Source organism: Argiope bruennichi, chromosome X1, assembly GCF_947563725.1.
Source record: "Argiope bruennichi chromosome X1, qqArgBrue1.1, whole genome shotgun sequence".
Taxonomy (NCBI): domain Eukaryota; kingdom Metazoa; phylum Arthropoda; class Arachnida; order Araneae; family Araneidae; genus Argiope; species Argiope bruennichi.
Window position 1 is genome coordinate 110,374,271 of NC_079162.1, and position 26,405 is coordinate 110,400,675.

The window sequence follows — 26,405 nt, forward strand, 5'->3', positions numbered from 1 at the left end:
ATAAAATTTTTATTGTTATAATAAATACAATTATAAAATAATCCAGACTTCAACATTAAGTTATAATTTCAATCATTTACAAACACTAACCAGAAGGTACAACAGAATTGTAGTGTTCACCCAAACCGTAAGCATGTCTGTGATAGCTGCATAAAAAAAAAAAAAGTTCTGAATATATTACTTATTGTCTAATACATTTAGCACACATAACATCAATGAATAAGCCTATGCTTATATTATCAATATAAGAGTAGATTTAACCGTATTAATAAATATACGTTTATTCTACGAGTTACGGTCAGAACTGCAATAATTTAAGTAGTGAAAAAGTCGTTTTTTTTTTTTTTAAATTGACTAGTTTGTTTTATTTTTGAAATTAACAATTTAAAACAATTTGGAAGCTCAACAATCTCAATGAAAATGATATCATTGGAATCCCATGTTTTCTGTATTTAGAATAATATACAGCATTAATATGAAGCTGCATCACTTGCAATTGAGATTTACTGAAAAACTATTTTATAGGTGAAAAAATGCTAAAATTTGATTCTTTGTATTTAAGACTCAATGGTTTAATTTTAATGCTGCTCCAACTACTTTAATATTGGGATATTCCTCTTTCAAGCAATACCTTAATTTCTATGTCATAAAAATTGAAAAATTTATCACAGAATAGGTTTGCCAGAATATTTTCATTTTACCTTGAATCAAATTCTATTGTGTAAGGAGAAGCATCTTTTTTTTTTTTAACCCACGAAGAATTTTTAAAAAGAATTCTAAATAACATAACATGGCACACTGATACAATTGTCACTTATAAAATTTAGTATAAGTATATAACATGGGATAACTGCTCATCAGTATTCTAATCTGAGAAAATCAAAATTAATAAAAATCTAATAGTTAATTTTTTTTTTGAAAAATGAGAGATAAAATTTTAAGTTGTATTATTAAACTTCTTTCAAAATCCTCAATTTGAGTCTAAAGCAAAACTATGGAGTTACAATATATCTATTTCGTCTAAAAATTTGTTAGTACTTTCAGTTAACTTCTAAATAATCAACTATTGTTAACAAATAGTAATTTTTGTAATTTAATTATGTATGACATTTCTGAAAAATGAAAGTTTTGAATAATTAGAAGAAAACCAAGTTTTTAATGTATACGAATTAAAAATCTGAAATATTTGATTCATACTTTACCTTATTATTAATTTTGGGCTGCTAGTTTCGTCTCCAGCAATGATACTAGGTCCTTCAGCCTGAATTACTTCGATAGGTTTACCACATATTTTTGATAATGCTTGAATCTAAAATAAAGATTATATTTCTTAGTCAGCAGATTCTTTATATAAAAAGAACGAACTATAGTTACAAATGAATCTAGAATACACCCATGATTCAATGCGAAATATAAGCAGAAAAGAATAGGTAAAAACAATCAACCAAATTGAAAATACTAAAAGATACATTATTTCATAACTAAAGTGTCAACTTGAAATAATTTTTGCGCACTTTAATTCATAAATCATATTATTTGATCAAAAACTCTTTGTTTTGTAATGTATTTTTTACCAAATGTAATTAGATGATATCTTCCGATTTAGAAATTTCTTGTACTAATTCAACTAAGAGTTCATGGAATATTTGAAATGTTTATAGATTCCACATAATTTATGAATTAAAATGACTTTTCTTAGAACGACTTAATTTTAGCTAAGTTAAAAATATACTTATTCGATACACGAATCAAGATTGGGTAACACACTTCAGGAATTAAGAAATTTTGTTAGAATTAAAAATACCATTTTGAAATAGGCCATACAAGTGAAAGATCAAATAAAAATATTTATAACAACATTAATAGAATTATAATTTTATAAGACATAGATATAAAAATAACCTGCATATTACATGGCATAATTTCGGTATTGTAGATCAATATTATAGCAAATTTTTGGAAATAATTTATTCTTTACTTTTATCTTGTAAATAATGCAATTTATTTACTTTAAATATTAAAATAAATGCAATTTCGTTGTTATAATTATTCATTTTAGAATACCAACACTACAGTTTTAGGAAGCCAAAATGTAAATGTTAATTTTATTTAGAAATCCATGTATAAGTAATAAATTTCAAATAAATGAAATCACTTTTACTTAGTATTTGAATTCATTTTCACACATGACTTCTCAACTATAGATATTGTCGATAAGTATGCTTTTAAAAATTATGTTAATCATTTTAGCCCTAATAAGCATATACGTCCCGGAGATTAGCTTTCCTTCTCTATTAGGTCAGTAATTATTGTAGAAAGAAACATTTTTACAGGAGATTTAAAATTTTAATCATGCAAAAATTGGGCTGAAAGAGTTGAACAACGAAACATTATCTTATAATTTATGACTCTTCAGAAGAATGTGAAACTTTAGAAACTAAAACGGGTAAAGCAGATTATCGAAAGAAATAACACACATAAAATGCGCAAGAAGCATGTTTAGCAATATAATTAAATGTTCTGAAAATCACTTATCAGGATTCTAGAGATAATAATAGATAAAAGACATAGATAATTGCAAATGAGTAATAATTAATAAATTTCCAATGGTTGCAACATTGTCTGTGTTATAAGCATATAATTGCTACTTTAAAGATGCATGTTGCTCATTATATTTTAGATGAAGTTTTATACAGTAGGATTTTGATGAGGCAGAACACGATATACTGGGTCATTTTAAAGCGTCACATGTCATAGGTAATGATGTAAATAGAATTATATTGTCTCAACTGCATTTCTTCCACTAGAGGCTGTATCAGGAACCATAAAAGTAGACTGCTACCTATATTTAAAAAATGTAACTCATCTCAATATTATTGTAGTATTAATGAACTTCAGAAATATAAAAATTCGGCAAAAATTAATAATAAAAATATAGAGACATAATAATTTAGTTTTGTGTTTGCACTTTTTACAATGTATGCACATATGAATTTTAATATGTGCCACAATAGATTTCAAAAATGCATTTTTAATGAAAAATTAAATAATTTTTTTATTAGTGTTCATATACACACCACCAGCTAGGGATGACGCATATTTTAAGAGCGGTTATTACGTAACCAATATCAAAAAGTCACAAATACAAGTGATCAATACTTTTCAAAGAGGGGTGTGATTCAAATCCTTGATATGATCTTACTGATGATATTTCGATTACAGGTTTTGGATCACGATAGAAAGTAACAATCGATACGATCTGTCCAATGGAAGCTCTCGAAAGAAATCTGTGATTGGATTGAAAAGTGAACGGGCCGGTTATTGGAATTATCGTATCGTATCATTGAATAGCACATCACTGAAATTAATTGGAACGGTGATTTCACCGGAAAGTGCGAGGCTTCACTGGAAAGTGCAAAGTCACCGCTCCACTTTACGGGAGTGACCGATATTCGTATTTGATGATGCACTATTCCATACAGATCCTTTTTAATTGCTCGCGACATGATTGACTTTGATTACATGTATTCTGTATACTGCTGGCGCCATCTATTGGTAGAATATAGGACTAAAGTAAACATTTTAAAGAAATGACATATTTTTAACTCACCTTTTCCAGAAAATGGTTCACTCTAATAAATAAATTAAATAAATAGTTTTGAGAAAAAAAAAAATTTAAGAAGTAAGCTGAAACAGATAAATTAATTCAATCACACGTTACTTAAATTAGTAAATTAAGTATTAATTACAATTAATAAATTATATATTTAATATTAAGTAATAATTTTTAATTAATAATATGATTGAAATAACAGATATTTGGAACGCATATTTAAAAATAACAATAGCAATATTATTTGTTATTCAAAAAATCGTGAATTATGCATCTCTATCACCAGCATTCATATCGTCAATCAATACAGCAATTAATTCAATACAATGATTTAAAAAACAAGCAGTTTAGATTATATAGATAATTTCAATTATTTTAAAGAAATTGTTAATTTGAATTCTATTTCTTAAGTCTTATTGAAATTATATATATATATATGCATGATACCTTTTCATCCTTACTAAATAAAAAATAATAAAACTAGAACTAATTATGTTTAAATAAATCTTTACTAACTTCAATTTGTCCTCCCCAAGCTGTTGTATTTCGTATATCTTCACAGTATTTTACATATTGTTCTGTAAAAGATTAAGAAGTGAAACTTTATACTCAATGTAACTTATGTTGAGTTAATATCAACAGAATGAGCTTTCCTCTAGAAAGTTTAGCATTAAAAATTCTAATAAACTCAGTTTAAATTTCGTATGTAAAATTAACTTTAATTAGGTTTAAACTTTTAAAAGACATTAATTTTTTCAGGAGAACTAAAATAAGAAATAATAATCACAATATAGTGTAAGATCTACAAGACTTTTTAAACGCTATAAAAAGCGAAAGAGATGAATAAATATTAAGAATAAACACATCGTCTTTGTAGGACCGAAATAGATGATTATTTTGAAAAAAATTAAACACATTAAATTAAAATTCTAGAAATTTTTGCAAATGGAAATTCACTAAAATGCTAGATTAGTTCTACTAAATAAATAGTTTATGGACCTGAAGTAAAAATGAACAAATGTAATTTAAACAACCAAATTCAAGTTTGAATCACCTAATTCAAAAGAGTAGTGTGCACAGTTTGAGAAGGTGGGGGGAACCCTACAGAATAAACTATGATCTTCACTAAAACGCACTGTCCACAGAAATATAAAAGCTTTACTTATTTTTTAAAAAGTAGATATATAAAACAATGCGAATAAAAGGAACTACAGTCTTCAAACAAAAATGCAAGAGCATTAATTGTAATTTAAAGATCTCCTTTATACATTTTATATCTCCTTTAAAACACACTTTCGGATGAAAATGAAAGTTACAGTATTAAAAAAATTTAAACTAATGTATTCTTATTTCAGTATACACATTTCCAGACAGCATTTTCAGCTCATAACTTGGTTACCACATAATGTGAAAAAATTTTGTGGCTCAGATAAATTTAAAGAAACAAATTTCTGAAAAGGAAACATCGATTTAAAAAAATATTTTATAATTAAATATTTCATAAATGCATACACAAAAAGAAATTATAAACTTTCATTTTAACTGAAATAGTATTATTACCATCAGATAGAATATCTCCAGTATCAGGATCTGTTAGAAAAGGAAGGTACTCTTCTTTATGAGAAAGTAAATATTTTGATGTCAGTTCCCGCAAAGATTCGACAGTCAGTTTCTGTTCAGCAAAAAGTCAAAAATTAATAACATGCATGATTGTTTGGTCATATATGGTAAACCATATGAAATCATAATATCAATTCAGCAAATAGTACACAAATAAAGAGCAATGCATAATCTAGAACAAAATACTTTCATCTAATTGTAAATCTACCATATCTGGTAAACACTTAAAATGACAATTATATAATTTTCGCTTCAATTTTTATCCAAAACATTTTAAATTAATACAGAAATTGACAAGAGTTGTTAGTACATGCCAGATATAGATCATAAACCAATAAACCACACCTACAGTGCATATTCCCACATGACATCAAAAATCACTCATTTTTAAATGTTCCTTGCTTTTTACAGAAAATGTCCAAGATCAAGAAATCGGCATACCAGAATGGTATTTTATTTAACCATTAATTTAAACAAAGAACATTAATACACTACAAGAAATTTTAAACATCCTTGTGATAAAAATATTTCATTAAATAAGCAGTGTTTATTATTAGACACAAGTTAACAATCTAAGTATTAAAAAATTCGATGTATCTCTATCTTAGAAATTTTTAAAATGCTGTGAGGAGAAAAAAAATACCACTTATACATTAAATGATTTCCATTATTTAACTAGAAAAAGTAGCAATGTGCATATAAATAAAAGCAACAACTAAAAGTTCTTCAAAGATTTTTCCTGGCTGCAAATGATAAAGTATTGAAAATTAAAAGGAAATAATCAAAAAATATACATACTTCCTTGTTTGTGAATATTGTGCGAGTACAAAATATATTTTTTAAACGTGCAATTTTTCTCTGCAACAGATAATATAGCGAGAAAAAAATACAATAAACATTTTGGAAAAATATTTATTCCTATTGAGGGATTCTGTTCAAAAATAAACACAGGTTTAAACAGGATCCAATGTTAAATTTCTAATTGTATTTGCAAATTGCCAGATCCATTTTCAAATCAATATGCCTATTTACACAAGGACAGACAGATAAGACAATCTACCCACAGATGGAATTAATTCAAAATTTAAAACAAATTTACATTTTTTTTTTTTATTAAGATCACTGGTCGAATTACATTTATATAACTCATTACGTTTTCGCATAACTGTCTATTTGTGAGATTGTGAAAATAATCTTTTTATAAGAATTTGATCCAAAATTTAATACTGATCCACAATTTTTGTGTAGACCAAACACAAAATTTTTGCAATCCAATTTATTCTCTTCTCCTGTTATCATTTGAATATGCACAGATGCAATTTCAGAATGAGCTGGATTAATTTTTTGGTGGTTATAATGCTTCCTTTTCGTGTACAAGAAAGTAAAATTTATGACTTTAGTAATTGATCTACATACTGTTTTACACTTTTAGAACAAGATAAGAATAATTCTGATCTACTTTAATTAATTCCTATAAAATTGTTTATCAAAGTAAAGTCATACAAAAAACAAACATTTAAGGAATCTTGTGAATTTCCCTTTTCATTCTTATCAAAACTGTCAAAGATTCAGAAATAAATTCCTCTAGATAAATTCACAATCATTAACAAAACAAATTATCAATGTAAATATTATTTAAAAAAAGTCATAATCTCTACCTCCAGATTTAGAGCAGACAACTGATGTTCAATAGCAGCATATAAGCTGAAAAAATAAAAAGCAAATCCTTGTTCAACCACAAAATTTTACAAAGAAACAACAAGAAAGATATAAAAAGTGATATTAAATGATATTTTAAAATCCACTCACCAGTTACCATCGGATGGAACCTAACAATACAAAAATTGAACAGCAATAAGTTTGTGTACAATAACTTTTCAAAAATAACAGCAAAAATATCAATATAAAAATGTTGACACATTCCAATTAATACGCCAAATTAATTTACAAGGACTGATTATACAAATTAACTTAAAATAATTGTACATACCTCATGAATAATAAGCTGCCTTTCAGACAGCTTCTTTGCTATTTCTTTTGATTCAATAAAACGATTTCCAGTTAAATTTTCCAACTCTTGTTCAGCAATAGCCTTTTCTCTTTCTTTTTCTTTTAGGCTTTTTTTATTCTAAAATGAAAATGACATGTTAAGCAAACACAGAAATGTAAAATAGAGAATTTTCCTACACATAGAAAATAAAACAAATAGCAAGCATATCATTTACATGTATTCAGGAAAATTTTATTTTGTTTAGTTTCATCATAATTAACGATGAGACTTATTATCGAATACAAAATAATTATAAGTAGTCATGTCAGTTTCTAAATACAATATAGTATACACAATAATGACTATCAGGAGTTGCAATGAAGGAAGTCCCGAATTATGTTCGATACTAAATAACACGTGTTTTTCGATGCAATTTAATTGCTGGACAGCTGATAAAGGAAGGGTCAAATTGCAATGTAGCATAATGGTAAACTGAGGTAGTAGGATAAAAGTAGGATCAGGTAGTAGCCCAGGAGGAAAAAATATTTTTATCATACTGTTTGGACATTAAAATAGAAATGATTTATTTTCTGGAAAATACAGAAGGTTATGAAACACTGAAAAGAAAAAAAGTGCTCATTTAATGCTAAGCATGAAGAAACAGAAAAATTCATTTGGATGACAGCAAATACCTTAGAGAAAGATGTCAATACAGGATATGTTCACTGTAGAGTGTAATGCTACGTTCCACATATCATACCATGCTTTACAAAATATTATCCAGCAACTTTTGAGGAAATTTATCCCACTCCTCTGACACTTAGAAATGAATATTCTTGTTTGTTGGAGAATATTTTCGACCAGCAAATTGCATTTTGAAATCATCCCAAACATTTTCAATGAGGTTTATATCAGAAAAATCTGCTGGACATATGAAGTATTAAATATCCCTGTTGTTTCGGCAACCGAAGCAATAAGTTCCACTGCAATGGCACATTGTCGTCCGTGAAAATAAAATTATTATTGACAGCACCATGGAAAAGGCAGAAAAGAGGCAAGAAAATTTCATCAATGGCCGATCACAGCTTCAGTTGCAATCACATGTACTGATTGCAAATATAATCATGAAGTCAGACCATACCAAAGTACCTGCATATCGGATATCAATTTCTTTTCAAGATATTTTCGGGATAATACGTTGCCATATTCACGCCAAATCGACAATCGGCGACACTCGGGCACATGAGCAGCATGGTGCATTCTGGGCATTAGGATACACACAACAGATAGCAGAGCATACAATTCTTCAAATGTCTGGCTTTACTTTTTGTGGAGATCCACTGTTCTATGGCAGGTAGAAATTCATTTCTCACCTGTTGAATTGTGGTGCGAAAGTTCCTGTTTGCTCATAGGCACGTACACCCACTCAACCGATAAGGAACCTCCAAGGTTCCACGTTCGGGGATGTACTGTGGTGTTAATGTTTGCTCATAGGACAATGTACTCATCTCCTGCAGGCCTCGAATAGCTAATGCACTCTCCTCTGTGATATTTATTATATATTCCGGTTATTTTAAATGCTTTTCTCAGGGTGCGTTTCGAGAAACTGCTTCAAAAATTAAGTACTTTTAAGCAACTTAGCCGGAAAAAAAAAGCACCTTTGTATATCTACACATATGTAAACGTACGTATTTTCTAAACATATGATATTTTCTATTTTATAATAATGCATAGTTATTGAAATTTTTTTTTTAAATTAATTTTAAATGTGTATGCTTTAAATTTTAATATTTATTTCCGTATTTGCACAGCATCTTCTATTGTAAAATAGATTATGCCTTTTATATTTTTGACAAAGATTATAAAACTGAAAAATTATCAATACTAAAAAATTCAGTCAACTTTTATAAGTTTAACAATAAAAATCTGAGATTTTTTTCAATTTTTCTTAAAATTAAACAAGCTACCAGTTGGATGCATCATTTCTGAAAATATCAACATTAATGTAGAAGCATTGCATGATCAAACAATTAGTATAAAATAATAAATAAGGTTCGACATAACTGGGTTGGGAAGTGTAAATTTCCTCCTGCACTAGCTTGCTATATTTAGAAATTTTAGTTGCAGTCATATAAAGCTAAGAATGAAGCATTCCGGAATTCATCATAAGACTGGCAAAACTGCCATGAAATTGACGATAGTACAATACCATGGTCTAAATGCATTTCTTAAATCATTTTTTAATAGAAAAGAATAAGAGCATTCAGAAATGGTCCGAATTCTGAAAAAACGTAAAAAATGTGAAAGTCTTTGAAGAACCATATTTTTATACAAATATGATTGAATCAGAAAGTAATGACAATAACAAATGTGATCAAGTACATATAGGTGATTCAGATTTATGACCAAGCATTATGAATGATAAGTTTAAAATGTTTTATGTTAAAAACAAATCTGTTAACACAAAGGAGTTCTTGCCAAAAATGCTGAAGGTAGATCATTTTCCACTTACTACTTTTTTTTTTTTTTTTTTTAAGTGCCAAATGGTGAAATGCAGTTTTGCAGCTGGCTGATTTATTCAAAAGCGTTAAAACTCGGTATTTTATTTTTTCTGTGCATTATTTTCCAAAGGAAATGAAAAAAATCTACACGATTTATGGGTGTCATAAATAACAGAAGAAAATTATCAACTGTAATTCAAGATTATGAGCCTTCTATTTGTTCATTTCATTTATTGCTTGGAAAAAATTACTAAAACGACTAAATTTATGTTCGACTATTGATAAAACAAATCAAGTTAATATAAATAAGGAAACGGAACGACTGAAATTACTATTTCAAAGATTGTAGAGGTAATTCTATTTTTAGCATGTAATAATCTTCCTCTTCGAAGAAATGTGGAATAATAAGAACGTCTAATAACGAATTTTTTTTTAAGATTATCGAATTATTAAGTAAAAACGACTCTGTTCTTATGGATCATATAAATAGAATAAAAAATTCCAAGAATAGGATTGTATATGATTTAGAACATACTCCACAAGCACAAATTATTCCTGCGTTAGGAAATGAAGTTCTTAACAAAATTAAAGATGATACAAAAGTAGTCACGTATTACAATATCCAAATGGATTCTACTTCTGACATTTCTCATAAAACAAATTTCAGTCTTTATTAGGCATGTAAATTTTGAAGAGAAATGATTAAGCTTAGAGGAGCCATTTATAGGGTTTATTGATGTGACTGGAGAAGGATTAGCAAAAGCTCTATTGGAAATATTAAGTGAGCTGGATTTAGATATTATGGATTATAGTGGACAGACATACAACAACGATAGCAACATGAAAGGGAAATATAAAGGAGTGTAATCTACAATTACTCCAAATCCTCAAGGAATTTATGTGAATAATCTATGACATTCATTTAAGTAAATTTATAATGCCACTTCCAGCAGTATGTTTTTTTTTTTTTTTTTTGATATTCTAACGTTTATATTTCTTATTTTCTGTATATACAGTTCGAAGAAACTTGTAATGCGTTAAAAGAATTTATTAATGCAAATAATAACAGAGCGGTATTCGAAGCTAAAAGTCTATTGGATTCAATACAAGAAATGACATTTATTTAATAGTATAGTTTACAATATTGTCCAAATTTAGCCCTATCAATAAACTATTTTAAGTAAAAACCATTGTTCTCGACTGCGCTTTTAATTTAGTCAATAAAATTACAACTAAAATCCAAAATTTAACTCATTTTTAGACGAAGCAAAGGCGATTGCACCTAATTTGAATCTTTCAGAACATTTTCCTGAAAAACGAATTCGAAAAAAAGAAAATTATATTTCTAAACAGCGGAAGATGAAATTATAAAAACGTTGGTTGAGGAATTTAGATGTTATTTCTTAACTCTGTAGCTGATACTGTTATTGTACATATAAAAGACAAATTTAAAAGTATTTCAAATTAGCCACTGATATAAAAACTTTAGGAAGACATGAACTTGAAAAATGTTCCCAAAACTTTGTAACGTTTTATAATAACGATGTAGATGAAAATCTAATCAAATAATTGCTTTGCTACGAGATTTGAATTTGAATGAAAGGGATGTAAATAAAGCTCTACGCATATTGCAATATATATTAATAATTATGATGATTTATTTCTAAATGTATTAAAGCTTTTCTTTACATTGCCAATTACTAGAATAAATGCTGAGAACTCTTTCAGCAAATTAAAATTAATAAAGAATTGTCTTCGGTCAAGCAAGTGTGCATAACGCTTAAATACACTTGCATCGAAAAAGAAATTGCAAAAAATTGTAATTTTGCTGAAGTAATTAATAGTATCACGCATTAAATAAACATGCAGTAATAATTTGTGTTCATACTTGTATATTTTTGGACTTTGCAAAAAAATATAGGGCCCCAATTGGTATCTTGCACCCGGGCGCCTTCATAGAGAAGGCCGGCTCTGATCGAATGTGTAACAAATTAAAGAGGCTTCACTCTTTAAGAAGAGTGTATTGCCCCTTCAGGATAACTATTTTAGTATTTTAATAAATGGCAATGCATAGTGTTGAAGAAGAGGGAGCAGAAAATAAATAAATCTTATGAGCGTTATTGTAATATCTGTTGACACCCTTGGATCTATTTCACTCTGGATTCCTTATTCGACTTCTCTTTTCTTGGTTTTCTTTTTTTAATACATCCAATAAACAAGCCTTTACGACTATGCTTTCGAATTATCGTATTCAATATGTGGAAAAACAAAACGAATGAAATGCTGCCTTCGCTCTACTCGAGAAAATTAAGCACTTTTAAGATGCTTAAAAATGGTTTTCAAATTTAAGCACTTTTCATGACGCTATGCAAACTGTTTTTATAGCAGTGAAACAACACTGTGGACGATGTTAAACTTCCTCGCAACAATTCTTATTTTTCACCTTTCTTTGGTATTTCCAAGGAAACGGCCTCATGTAAAATCATCAAATGTTATCAGAAAGAAATAGCAAAAATTATATATTTGCCGATTAAAACTTTCCCATAAAATTTTCACTTGGAACAACAGTTAACCTTTAAACCTGTTATCAGTGCTTGCAAATAACAAGAATGTTGTAATTCTGGTTTAACCAGAATATGATGTAACTCTTTAGCGCACGCGTGCTGGTGGAGACGGAAAAAAAAACTCCCATGCTCCCACGGTAACAGATGTAAATTTGAGGTTTCGAAAGTTTGTAAGAACGGAACGAAAGATGGTTGTATGCTATATAAAGATTCCGTGCACGTAAAATGAAATATGTAAATATTTGTAAATAATTATCTGTGCTTTGTCCTCATCCAGCAAAAAAAAAAAAAAAAAAAAAAAAAAAGATGATAAAAATGGAAATGCTCGGATTAATGATTCCGTTGTTTATGTGAACTAATTCATGTTGGATTACCTCGATTCTTTCGATTTAGAAGTTCCCGGAAAGACAGGCAAGAGTGAATTTTCTATTACATTTCGATATTTTGAATTTGGGGTCTAGAAATCCCAAAATCTGGCATCCCTGGAGGGATTTACGCATATAGAATTAACGTAAATAGATCTAGAATTGGTGGTATTTAGAATTAGAGTTTAGGAATGATTAGAAATGGATGTCGAAAGCAGAACACGTTGAAAAGGTCGATTTTCGCAAAAAGTGACATTTAAAAAAATTCTTTTATTTTATAGATCAGTCATCCAAAACAGGTTTACTTTTATATCTACGTTATTAGAGTCACGATATTAATATTTTCGTGATGATCGGTAAACCGGAAGTGGACATTTAAAAACCTGAAGTACCGATTTAAAGGGCCAAAAAACATGTTAAAAATTTATATAAACAGTAATTTAGTTTTAAATACGGAACATTTTTTGCACTGCCAAATGAAAAATGCGAACGAGAGTTTTAATGGTGTTTTGTGGAAATTTGTACCTAAAGATGTCTTTGTTGGCAGATTAGGGACATTTATGTCTGTAATACATTTTAACGAATGTTTTATAGGATTACTGAATGTTCTTAAGGTTATTGGAGTGTATAATAGTGCAAATGCAGTTAGAGCATTTGCTGAGCTCGACAAAAATAGAATATACGAATCTAGGCGGCATTCACTGCCAAACACAAAAATTGCTAGAAAAAAAATGATTAAAAAAGGGAAATTATTAAATGTTGAGGAGGAAGAAGGTATAACCTATGAATGTGGTGAATTTTAAGTATGTAAACACATAATTTATTATTTAAGCATTTTTCTCAAAACTAATTTTTTCTTATTTTTTGTTCACTTCAAATTATAATTATATTACTATGAAATTTGGTGGGCTTTGTCTTTATACTATTTTCTAGGGAATGAACAAAGAGAATTCAGATTGAGGGAATATTTTTTTTTTAATTTACAGCCTACTGTTTGAACAATAACGTCATAAATTTACTAAACATTTCATGATAAATTCTTCAACTGGTTTGAAAATTTTTATTTATTATGATAACCATACGATTGTAGTTCATTCCCTAGAGAAAACTATGTAATTTGTTTTGGTATATGTTTTGTTTAGATGAGAGTAATAGTTTTTGGTGTAGCCAATTTGAAGTTTTTGAAGAATTTGCTATTAAATGCCAATTTTCAAAAAAATTTTGTTTATTTCAACTACTGACATCCTATTATAATTTTGAATAATCTTAAACCCAGAAATATCGTTAAAGTATGTCTACACCATGTTTTTCTAAAAAAGTGCTCCGAACGTGTTCGGTTACATTAAAGAGTTACGAACTCCTACGAGGAGTAATTTTACGAAATCATTAAATAAAGCTTGTGAAATTTCGGAAAAGAAAGTAGAGGACACATATCTTGGTGGCACAGATAGTTCTTTTAGAACAAAATATGAAGAATTAAACCATTCAGATGCAAGGATTTTAGCTATTTTGTAAAGTGATGCAACGTGCACGCAAGAATATTTTAATCTGGAATATGAAGCAACTACTACTTTGAAGATAGGTTTTTAGAAACAAATACGAAACTACTGAGATTAAACGCTTTAGAAAAACCTAAACAAAATGTTACAGGAATGTAAAAAGCTGTCGATAATATTAATCGTAAATTTAGACTTCCAGAGCTGGAATTAAATGGCTCCAATGGTGGGGGCATTTTAAAAAGATTCATGAAGATGAAGATATTGTAGAAGATGACAAATTTGAGCCTATGCTGCAATCAACACTAACGTGTTCGCCAGCAAGGCAATCAATAGTATCTTTCCCGCCACATTAGACAGCTTGTTTCGGTTGTCATAAATAATGCGAATCCTCAAGGTCAAAAGTATTCTTTAGTTGAACTACGATACTTTAGAAGGGCAGCTCAGAGCCTTAAAATCATTAGAAGTTTCAGAAGATAACTTTTCAACTATATTCAGCTATATCTTCTTAGACTTGTTTACCGAGCGATTTATTGAGAGTTTACGAACGCAATCAAAGTGAATTAATTACAGCACAAAGTTCAGGGAGTGATCGGCTGACTCATCTCTTAAACCATCTTAAAAAGAAAACCGAAACTTAACAAAAATTGATTATTGTGCGATTTTCTTTCGATTATAATAAAAAAACGCTAAATCATCATGTTCGTGAAAAAGAAAATAGGTCATCTGGTTTTAATTTATTTAATAATTCGAGAAGAAATTCGTATCCGGTTGATTAAAAAAAAATAAGGAATGCGCATTTTGCAATAAATCGCATATGATTCAAAATTGTAGGTTGGCGAAGGGTTTAACATACGAAAAAAAGGATATTCTTTTAAACCGCGGAATTTGTTTTCGATGCTTAAATTCTAATTCCAGACATATTGCTCGCTTCTGTAAGCAAAAAAATAAATTGTTCTAAACGCAATGGAAAACATTTATCTATCTGTTAATGTGAATAATGAATGTGCAAGTAATAAAAATAATGAAAAAAATTCGGAAGAAAAAATTGGTACACACAGCTCTTTAACTAATAAAACATCCATTCAAGTTTATTTACAAACATTAGTAGTTTAAATTCGTAGGAACGATGAAACTAAATTAATTCGTTGTCTCTACAATACAGGGTCTCAAAGATCTTGCGTATCAAAGGAGCATTTTTTTTTCGAACTTTAATCAGAAATGAAGGGAGGTATCAAGTACGAATTCCTTGGGTGGAAATTGCAAAGATATTTCTTAAAGACTTGTAAATTCCGTCAAATCTCTGAAGAAATTAGGAAAAACAGAAGAGTACGAAAATATTTTTAAGGACTGGTTGGATCAGGATATTATTCAGGAGGTAGATACTTCAGAACCTGAGCACTACTTACCTTATCGACCTGTTTTTAAAGAAAACTCTAAAACGAAGATCAGGCCCGTCTTCGATGGATCCGCTCGAGACAAAAATTCACCATCAATAAATGATTGCTTAGAAAAAGGGACCTAATTTGGTCGAACTTATTACTTATCTCTGTTTTAAATAAGTTCAGAATAGGAAAATATGGACTTAATGCCTATATCGAAAAGGCATTTTTAATGATAGAACTCCATGAAAATAAGCCTTATTTGAAGTTTTTGTGGTGACAGGGTCGGCAGAAAGAAAACTTAAAAATTTTCCAGCATTGAAGGGTAGCTTTTTGGAATAACCTCTAGCCTTTTCTTACTGGAAGCAACTCGAATCATTTGAATAATGTTCCCCCTGATTACAATGAAACGGCTCAAAACATTTCAAAGGCTTTTTATGTGGACAACTGCGTCCATAATGTTGAAAATGAAAAGGAATTAATGATATTTATTCATGATTCACAAGAAATTCTTATTCCTGCAAAGCTCAACTTATGAGGATGGGAGCATACCCACTTTGAAGAAAATGAATCTGACCTAACAAAAACAAAACATGCCTCTGTTTTAGGCTTAAAATGGGAAATTAACACTGATTCTTTGTCTGTTGATTTGAGACATTTACAAGGGGAGGGCAAGAGGTTCCACAAACAGTTTTAATATGTTTTTCATTTTTTTAAAGCAAAAAGGAATATTTATTCTCCTAATTCTTGAATTATAATTTATATTTTAGAAGAAAAGTGATATTAAATATGAATGCATTTTTTTTAAATATTCAGAATTGCTTAAATTAAATTAAAAATTTAAAGATGGTTTCAATTAATGTGATGCTCGGTTTTGTAAGGAAAAAATAAATGCATTTTCTTTTTATACATAAGTTATAACTTATTTTTAAAAGAAAAAATAATTATGTTCATTTTATATTATTTTTGAATTATAATTTAATTTTAAGTGTTAAAATAATTATAAATGTAATTTTAAGTATCAAAATATTTCAAAATAACCATTTTTTTTAATCTTAAAATCCTTAAAAGTTACTTGAAATCATTTAAGTTACTTTAGCTGTAATTCATAATTTAAATTCGTTTCTCTAAAACTAACAATTTAGGAACATTTTGCAAAAACGACGCTCTCTACATGGATCGCAACTCTAAGGTTGAAAACTTGGATTTTAAAATATAGCCCAACACACAAGCACCCCCTCCCCTTTTTTTTTTTCTTTTTTTTTTTTAATAAAAAGCCTATTACTTTTAAAAGTTTGCTCTAAAATTAGGCTTTTATAATTTTCAGGTTCCTATGCTTTTGTTTTCAAAGATAAAAATCAAAAGGGCACAGTTACAAGATTTCCTAAATTGTAATATAAAGTACAAATATCTCTTAGACTAATAAATTGCTGTATTGAATGATGAATATAAAAATAGCTATTTATTCAACATTAATACCCTAAGTAATTTTTTTTTTTTGGGGGGGGGGGGGTAAATGCATTTTATTTGATACAATGAAACTTTAAGTTCTTTCTGTATTAATCATGCAAATATTTATGTACACAGATTTTAAGCAGATTTAAAATTAATGAATTCATATAATTAACAGATTGATTAAATCAATTATAAATACAATAATGCTGTTATAAATTGCAACTGTCATTATTAATGAAATATAATTACTAAAATTAAAAGCACATGGAATTATGTTATTTTAAAACATGCTTAAATGTACAAATACATACATGTAGATTTCAGAGAGCTCCCAACATTTTCTCTTAGTAAGTTTAATTCATCTCAGATTTCCCAATAATTTAAATTCCAGTTGTGTTAAATATTGCAATTTGATAATTCCTTAACAATTCAACTTGTATTATAATTTTTCAGTCACAAAAATCCCAAGTGTAATCTTTGAAAGAAATTGTGCCTTCAGCTAAGCAAAGCATTGGCAATTTGTAGTTTTTTTTTTTTTTAATGCATTACTGTGGTTTTTTAAAGTTTTACTAAATTAAAAACATATGCATTGGGACTTTTGGCAATATTAAACTCAACATATTTTTAGGAATAGGCATTTCTTAAAAATGTAAATGAACTATATATTATATTATATATATATATATATATATATATATATATATATATATATATATATATATAGAGAGAGAGAGAGAGAGAGAGAGAGAGAGAGAGAGAGAATAAACATTACAAATCTGCCATCTAATTTGAAAATGAATGCAGCATCAAAGTCTTTAACAAGCTCTTTTGAGAAATCCAGCACAAGAATTTCATTAGAAATTTATATTCCTATATTTCATGAAGTAGATATTGCCATTTTATTATTTTGAATGGATTAAAAATATTTTTACATATATCTGATGGAAGAAAATCTAAAATCCCTTACTTTTATTTTAATAACCATAAAATACAATCATGACTATTATAGCATTAAGAATAAATAACAAAGAATTTCAGAGTAATTTATGACAGTATCTTTAATTAAAGTAAAAATAAATGTAATTTAACAAACAATGATATTTTGGGTTTAGGTCTCAAAAAGGTATATATTATAATCAAGTTGCTGAATTGTAGTTTTATAAGTGATATTTTGGTAATATAATTCTAAAAATGCAGACCCCTGATTTAAGCAAACTAAGCTGCACTCTTTTCCAAAATATTAAATAATTTAGAAATTAAAAAAATATCAATATGCCAATATTATGAGAAAAATTTCTTGATAAAATATCTTTTTATTTCATTCACAAAATATATCTTTTTTTGGTAAAATAAACAAATTATAATTACTCTTCGTTTCTGTGCTTTGCTCAACTTCTGTGAAGCACCTAAAAATCTTGAGTCTTCAAAACTATTATCACAAAGGTTCTCCGAATTTTCTTCATGTTGTACTGATGCACGATTCAGATTCTCACAAACATCATGCAATTCCGGCAGGTTTCCTGAAGCAGTTTTTGCCTAAACAGAGTAAATGATTTATTTAAAATAAATTAATAATATGCTAGAAAAATGCCTATTGATGAAAAAATTCATTTTTAAATAAATTTTACTTTTTATAATTCAGCACAATACATGAATGAAGAACTCATTGCATAAATTATCATGGTTTCTAAAAATATTATGTGTAAATAAGAAAAAATATGTCAATGAAACTTTTCTGCCATAAAATAAAAAAATTTTGTTAAAACAGCAAATTCCACTTGGAAAGACATAAATCCAAGTTAGCATAATTTTTGCACAGTGAATATTCTTTAGTGTGAAAATGAAAATTAGCATTATAAAAATTTAAATGACCAATAGAAGATTCTCTAATAGATTTTAAGTAAATATTTATCTTTTGGCTTCTAAATTGAAAGAAAACCTTTATTTTAAAAAAGATGAGAATAGTTCCAAGTGTTTAGCAATACTGAAAGAATAATAGATGATATACAAGTTTAAATTTATATAAACATTTGTCCAATACCAATTTCCCAGAATTTTATTTTTATTTTGTGAACATAAAAAGCTATGGTGTCCTTAAACATGTTAATATATGAAATGTAGAAATATTAAAATTTTAATACAGCAATTTAAAGCAGATTATAATATCCTTATATTATAATCTGAATATGCACTTGAAAATAAGATCCTAAATATTTACACACTTTTTCATTATAAAAGAATGAAAAATACTATTTTAAAAAGCATAAAAACAAAAGAATGCACTTGAAAATAAGAAAAGGAAGATACTGAATTATAAATAAATGGTTGAAAATTTAGGAATTTCATATTCAGCCAAAACATGCTTTTCATTTCTATGGAATAGTTCCATCCCATTTTCAATAACATATGCCACAACTTAAAAGATAAAAATTGATATGATAATAATATAAGATAATATTAAAACTGATAAAAAATATAGCAATTTTATTTGACTATATTTTGATTAAATCCTTTAAAAAAAGGTATGACCATTCTATTTTACGGTTTCTACATCAATATAATAATTATGGCACAAGAAAAATTTGTGATATAACTGTTCTGAATTAGGTTTTTCTAGAACAAACTCTCATTCTCTAAAGGACAAATACACTCTTATAAAATTATTTAATCTATTGTAACAAAAAGGAGACAAAACAAAGTCTAAAATATTAACCAAAAATGCAGCCATTAAGACATTTCAATATATGATAAATTATGCAGGTAGTTGTAGCTAGCAATTCCATAAGATGTAACCCTTATCGTGGCAAGATTGCTTTTTTAAAGAAAAGCAAAGCAAAAAAAAAAAAAAAATGTATATAGGTAGCTTCTTTATGTTATAAAAAATAAATAAATAATCATGTAATAAAACTAAGTTAAAAATTATTTTATAGTGGTAGTATATTTTTATAAAGTTTTATGTATGGTATACTATACAAAATGAACATAAGGGTTAAAGCAGAGTTTTCCTATCCCAAATCCCCTTTTGATTCTCAAAATGTAATGAATAACGAAATAATTATGCAAACATTATAATTTCATACTTTAATATGTGTAAAATAAGTTTCAATCTTGACTATTTATATATATAAAAAAAGGAAATGTATCAAATAGGGAAAAACATTTACTATTCAATCATTATTTGACAATAAAATTGAAACATTTTGATGCCAGATTACTTTTTAATGTACACCATACTTTAGGAAAAAATCACAAATAATAAATTATAAATATTAAAAAAATGTCATCTTATCTAACCTGAAATTCTTTAAGTTCTTCATCATGTCTAATGTCTAGATCCGAAATCAACTGTGCTATTTCTGCAGTTACTTCTTTTTTCTTTTTCTTATCCCCTTTAGGAATACCATGTTTCATTTTCTGTGTTTTAGCTGTCAAAAATGAGAAAATTATGAATTTCTGATAATTCAGCTTTCAATAATGAAATGAACATTGTAATTAAAACACGTGGGGAAAACCAAAAATAAAGTACTATAAAATAAAAATTTTTAATAACTGAATGCTTTACAAAACAATTTGTAAATAGATCTAAAAATAACATCTTATGCAATCCTGATTAAGTATTTTAGTATTAGATGTTTTTTTCTTAAATAAGGAAAAAATATAAAAGATTTCTTTTGTATCTTCTACCACAAAATTTTGCAATTATATACACTTAAAATATTCTTACACTAACTAACTGCTCTCTCAGCTTTATGTAAAGACACAGGAAGAAAAAAAGGAGGCACCCAGATTTATTCTGCAATCAATCATCCTATGTGAAAATGAAAAATATCATTTTAAAGGAAGTAATGAATACTAAAAGACGTTGAGTCTAAAATTTTCATAGGAGTCTACATATTTAAAATTGTGCAAACTTTGAAATTTTCTAAGGTAACACCCCTTTTTTGATGACATAAATGGATTTCTAATGGAAAAAATTACAGGGATTACAATTTTTTGTTTAATACACCATGATTATATTGCAAGATACGACATTTTCTATTAAACGATTATTTCAATATTTAGATATTCTCTGGATGTCAGTAATGGTATCACCCCCCCCCCCCCCCCCCGCTCATACTTTAAAAGCATCTTTAAAGCTTCAATCTGTATGCTAAAATTGCTTGCTATTTCATTCATAACAAAAATTTTAGGAGAATCTTGATTTTTTTCAGGAAAGAAATACTCAAGAACATTGAAAGTTTTGCTGTATGAGTAAAAGATAAAATTAATATTTTACTGACTTAGAGAAAAAAAAAATTAACTGATTTTTATTCCTGCATTTCTTTATCAATATCTACTACTATTACTGCTTATACTCATAAATATATACAAAATGATACATTGCTTTATTTTCTAAACATACAAAAAAGTAGTACAATTCATTTATTGATAAATGTACATCAGTTTTCTTCCAAGCTTTAAAGGCAACTTAGTGTTCTATGGGAAAAGCTGCTAGTTTGTCAAAGATTTCAATGCATGAAGTCATGCAAATGGGATATGTGTGTGTCTGTGTTGCAGACGTGAAAAGCAAATTGCAGAACAAGACTCTAAATTTTCATTCTTATCATTAATTTTCATTATAGTAGCATTTCTTAAAGCTATAATTCATCACATATTTTGCCGCTTCTTATATAAATAGAAATTTGAAAGAAGGCATAGTTATAAGAATTATTATATATAATTATAAGAACAATTATATAATGCTTTAGTAATGATTATTATATACAGATAATTTATAAGAATAACTATTCTTTTGAATGTCTTTAAAAAGTAAAAAGCTTAATAATCAAAAACTTGTATTAGAACATATTTACTTAAAAAGAAAAAATTAAACTAAGATTGAAAAATGTAGTATTTATTAATCAACTATATTAAATATATTAAGAAAATCAATAAAAAGAATTACAAATTGTAATAATATATTATTACAAAATATCAGTATTTAATGTTTAATAAATAATATTTTGATGCCTGGATTTTTTTTCTATTCCATTTGTGATTATATACAATAATTATAATTATGGCAAAATAATCATAGGAAATTTGAGATGTGCAAGAAGTATTTGGTATTTAAACAAACATCAATAAATTTAAAGAAACAAATAGATCTTTCCTTGTTAGAAAATATGGAGTTTGTTATCCATTGATTTCATTTTTTTTTTTTTTTTACCTCCGATGGATTTTTTTAAACATATTTTTATATTATAACAATGCAGAAAATATTTGTTTTAAGGAATGCATAATCAGCAGCATTTCAATGCTGAATAAAAAGCTGTCAATATTTTGAAATTTGTGGATGTGCCTCTAAATGCATCATTTTAGGATCAATACAGAGAATTTAATGTATCAAGGAAAGATACCTATAGGAATTATGCATGTCCCCACCCACATAAAATGATCTTAAACTTTGACTTAGGCCACAATTTAAGAATGTAGCAATTTTAAAATTCTTATTTTGTAATTTTTTTCACTTATGAAAAATTACGTTTTCATGTTGAATATATATGTAAAATGTGCAGAATACCCTATAATTTCATAACAAAACAAACTTAGGTCAATAACTTTATATGTTTTTAAGATATGAATAAAAGTTCAAAATTTAATTTTAACATTAGGAATTCAAAATTTTGTTACCTCATAATTTCGAAATGAATTGGACTAAACTAATGAAAATTGGTTTCTGATAATAACTTTTGATGCAGTTTTAAAATTTGATGAGAAAAATAGTTGTTGCCATAAGAAAATTTTGAAATTTGCTCTTCTTTCAATATATTGGCGACCCCTTACAAAACTTAAATTTAAAAATTCTTTAAGAGTATGTTAAGCCCTTTTAAATGACACCTTTTTTAAGATTGTATGATGAACAATGCCAGAATAAAGCTAGATGGCTCCTTTTTTTCCTCCCTACAACTGCACATCCTTATAAAATTGAATTTTAGCTAGAAGACAAAGATTATAAAAAACTCATACCTCACCAAGATTAGGGTTGCAATGAAAAAGAGAATGAGCAATTTTGAGCTCAGTGATTTAAAAATGTTTATGTTTCAACAAAGTAGGAAAGAGCTCATGTTCCAAAGGTGTTTCAATATAAAATGGCAAGTTATAGCCTTAATGAAGAATTAACATAATAACCAATAATAAATTAAAATGTCTTCTGGTTATTTTAAATCGACTAGTACATAAACAATATTAGTAGTAGCTAGCAGACATGGAATTGAATGATAAAATATTATATAATTTTGTGTTTTATAAAAAATTTATCACATGCACATAAGTAAAGTAAGCAATAAACATTAAGATCCCAAAACATTTTTTTTATATAGTAATGAAATATTTAAAAACAGGGAGATTACATAGAAAATTTAACAGAAGTACATAATTTCCAACACTTATAAAATTTTCTGAAATATAATCTAGGGTTGGAGTCAAATTAAATACTTTTGCTCTAAAGAAATTAGCTTTATTGATCTAAACACAGGGAAAATTAATAACAAAATAAAAAATAATTTTAAAAAACTGGATGAAGCAATTACGAAAATTAAATAAGGGAAGGTAAATATAATTTTTGGAAAGTAATGACTAAAGTTCATGATAAGCTACTATTTGTACTGTCTTATAAAACTAAATTAAGCCAAATTTTATAATAATAAAAAGTTTTATGATCTCAGCATTCAAAACTTACATTTTTTAAATATTCAGTATCTAAAGAAGCACTTTGAATGCATTAATTACAGTCAAAACTAATAAATAACAGTTTGAAAAACAATCTAATAGCCCCAAATAAGTGAAAAAAAAATGAAATCTTTTCAAACCAGTGAGAAAATAAACAAATGATTATTTCCAAACAAATCAAAACAGTATCAGTATAAATTCCACAAATTCTGTTTTAGGTTTAAAGGTACAAGAGAAGAAAATATATCATGTTAATTAATAAGGAGAATCTAATAAATAATGGGTAAATGACAGAGTGGTAAAGTATCAGTATAGCTCAAAATTTTTTATTAATATTGTTTTAGAAATTTTAACAGGATACATAATAGCTCATAGCATGCTCATAAAAAAGCTGAATTTTTCTTAGAACAATGTCCCAATTGTCTTAATTATAATGCCCAATTATGATTATAATCCTTTAGACATTTTTCCCCTTTCAGAGAAAATGCCAAAATCAAAAGATTGATATTAGGGAGGTGATTGAGGACATCCTACTTCAATTGATGGAATATAGTTGAGTACAACAGGGTGAAAATTTTTATGATTCTTTAGATTAGATTGTCTATTGGAATATGGCAAACACTTTCTTTTAAAGTTTGTCTTTTATAGCTTTTATTCTCTAAAATCACACGAATTAATATTCACATTAATAGGAGCATAAAAATCAATTTGTTCAGTATTCTGCTTTTTATATCAGTATTAGAGCATCCGATGTTCTTTTCCTACATAAGTGTTTCTCAGACAGTTTTTATCATTTCCTTCTAAAATGAGCTAATATTACCCAATATACCAGAATGTCAATAGATACTGAGCAATCTTAATAAATAAGAGAAAATTTCAACAAACAGAAGATTATTTAATTGATATCAATTTTATTAGAATGCTCTGATAAATCAAGCCCAGAAGAATTAATTCTTACAGAAAATTAAAATAATTTAAAATCTTCTTGCCATATATGCTCACTAACCTGACAATCAGTATTTGAATAAAACAATCCAATTATACTTGCCTTTTTTATATTAATCAATGAAGTTGCAATTGAACATGTTAGCTAATATTTGCCCCCCCCCTAAAAAACCCCCAGTATTACCAAATATATCAAAATCTTAATAAATAATACAAAATATCAACATACAGAAGAGGGATTTAATTGATTTTGATTTTATTAAAATGCAATGATCAATGAAGCCCAAAAATTTATGAATCGGACCATAAGTAATTCTTAGCTATATATGCTCACCAAATCCAGAGTCAGCATTTCAATAAAACAAATTATACATGTCTTTTCATATTATTCAATAAATATTTCAAAATGAATAAATTTTACGAATCACAAAACGAATACTGTACAGAATTATTTTTTATATATATCAAAAAATGAAATTCAGTTAAGAGGGTAAGATATTGGCAAAGTTACAAGCACTATTTGTGGCATTGAAAATTGAATATTAAAAGAAAAAGAATGTTAATATATATATCATTTACTTTTTAATAATTTTATGAAGAATATTAATAAGAAATGTATTAAATAGAAATTTTCACATAATTTGTTTTTTCAAACAAAGCTTGTATATTAAGAAATATGAATGTGAATATTAGTTGACCATAATAAGACCATGAATAAATAAAACTTGTTAAATTCTGAATGATTCCTGAAGTTTGACAAATGAACATATAAAATCCTTTTCCTTTACAAGAAAACTGAAAATTAATTTAGGGTCTTTATGTTATTGAATTTGATTCCGCCCTACAAACCTCACCAGAATATGAATATTAGTCTACTTTCTCACATAAAATTACTATCCGATGATTAGCTCCAGTTAAAATTGTACAAATTATAATGATGTATGAGACTTTCAATTAAAACATTGAAAAATATTTCTTGCCCAAGTATTATACTCTGAAAACTTCTGTAAGTTAAAAAACTTTCTGAATGCCTAATTGCTTATTTTATATTCAGTACATATTTGCTGAATATAAAATAAGCAATATTTTTATCTGTGATGAGTAGAAGTATAATGATTCTATAACTGATTCACAAAATTAAAATTAGATGCAACCATTATTAAAAAACGAGATTAAGAAATCTTCGGAAATGCATATTGTAATAGTTTTATTTTTTTTTTAATTAACAGTACAGAGCATAAATTATTTTATCACAAGGTATTTGATACGAAATGTTTTTGAAAACAAGAGCAAAATCGCTCCCTTTATAAAAAATAATAACATAATAGTAATATATAAGTTCAAAATATATTACCTAATAATTCTTTCTTTTCCTTTTTTTGTTGCGTGAGGATATCCTCAAGAGTTAAACATTCCGCCATTTCGTTTCAAAGATTAAAAATAAATTCTAAGAATTATTTGATCTAACATGATAACAAATTTCCGGAAATACTCCGTTTCATTCCTACACCTTCGATAAAAATATCAGGAATTCAAAAATCCATTCAAAATAATTGCATCAAAAAAGGAGAAAGTTGTAGTTACAGTTTAGTATTTCTAGCCGGATGGAGAAAAAGAAAACAAGTTTGAACGTCAAACTCCTAAGATTATTGCTGGTACAACTACCATCATGCTACTGTGCAGGTTTTCGATTTCAGGGAAAGTTAAACGTGGCACCATCTTTAGTTGAGTAAGAGAAGCTAGGGCATTGAAATGATAGGAAA

At 27.3% G+C, this 26,405-nt stretch overlaps 1 protein-coding gene across 1 annotated transcript; it reads right to left on the reverse strand.

Moving 5' to 3' along the window:
* LOC129959100 (deubiquitinase OTUD6B-like) lies at window positions 1–26,405 on the reverse strand. The gene is made up of 10 exons (XM_056071910.1): window positions 25,997–26,405; window positions 20,281–20,411; window positions 18,355–18,522; window positions 7,224–7,361; window positions 7,043–7,062; window positions 6,892–6,937; window positions 5,174–5,285; window positions 4,130–4,191; window positions 1,203–1,309; window positions 1–146 (listed from the first exon to the last, which is right to left on the reverse strand). Exons 1-10 carry the CDS (start codon window positions 26,061–26,063, stop codon window positions 86–88), a joined length of 912 nt encoding a protein of 303 aa, XP_055927885.1. The 5' UTR covers window positions 26,064–26,405; the 3' UTR covers window positions 1–85.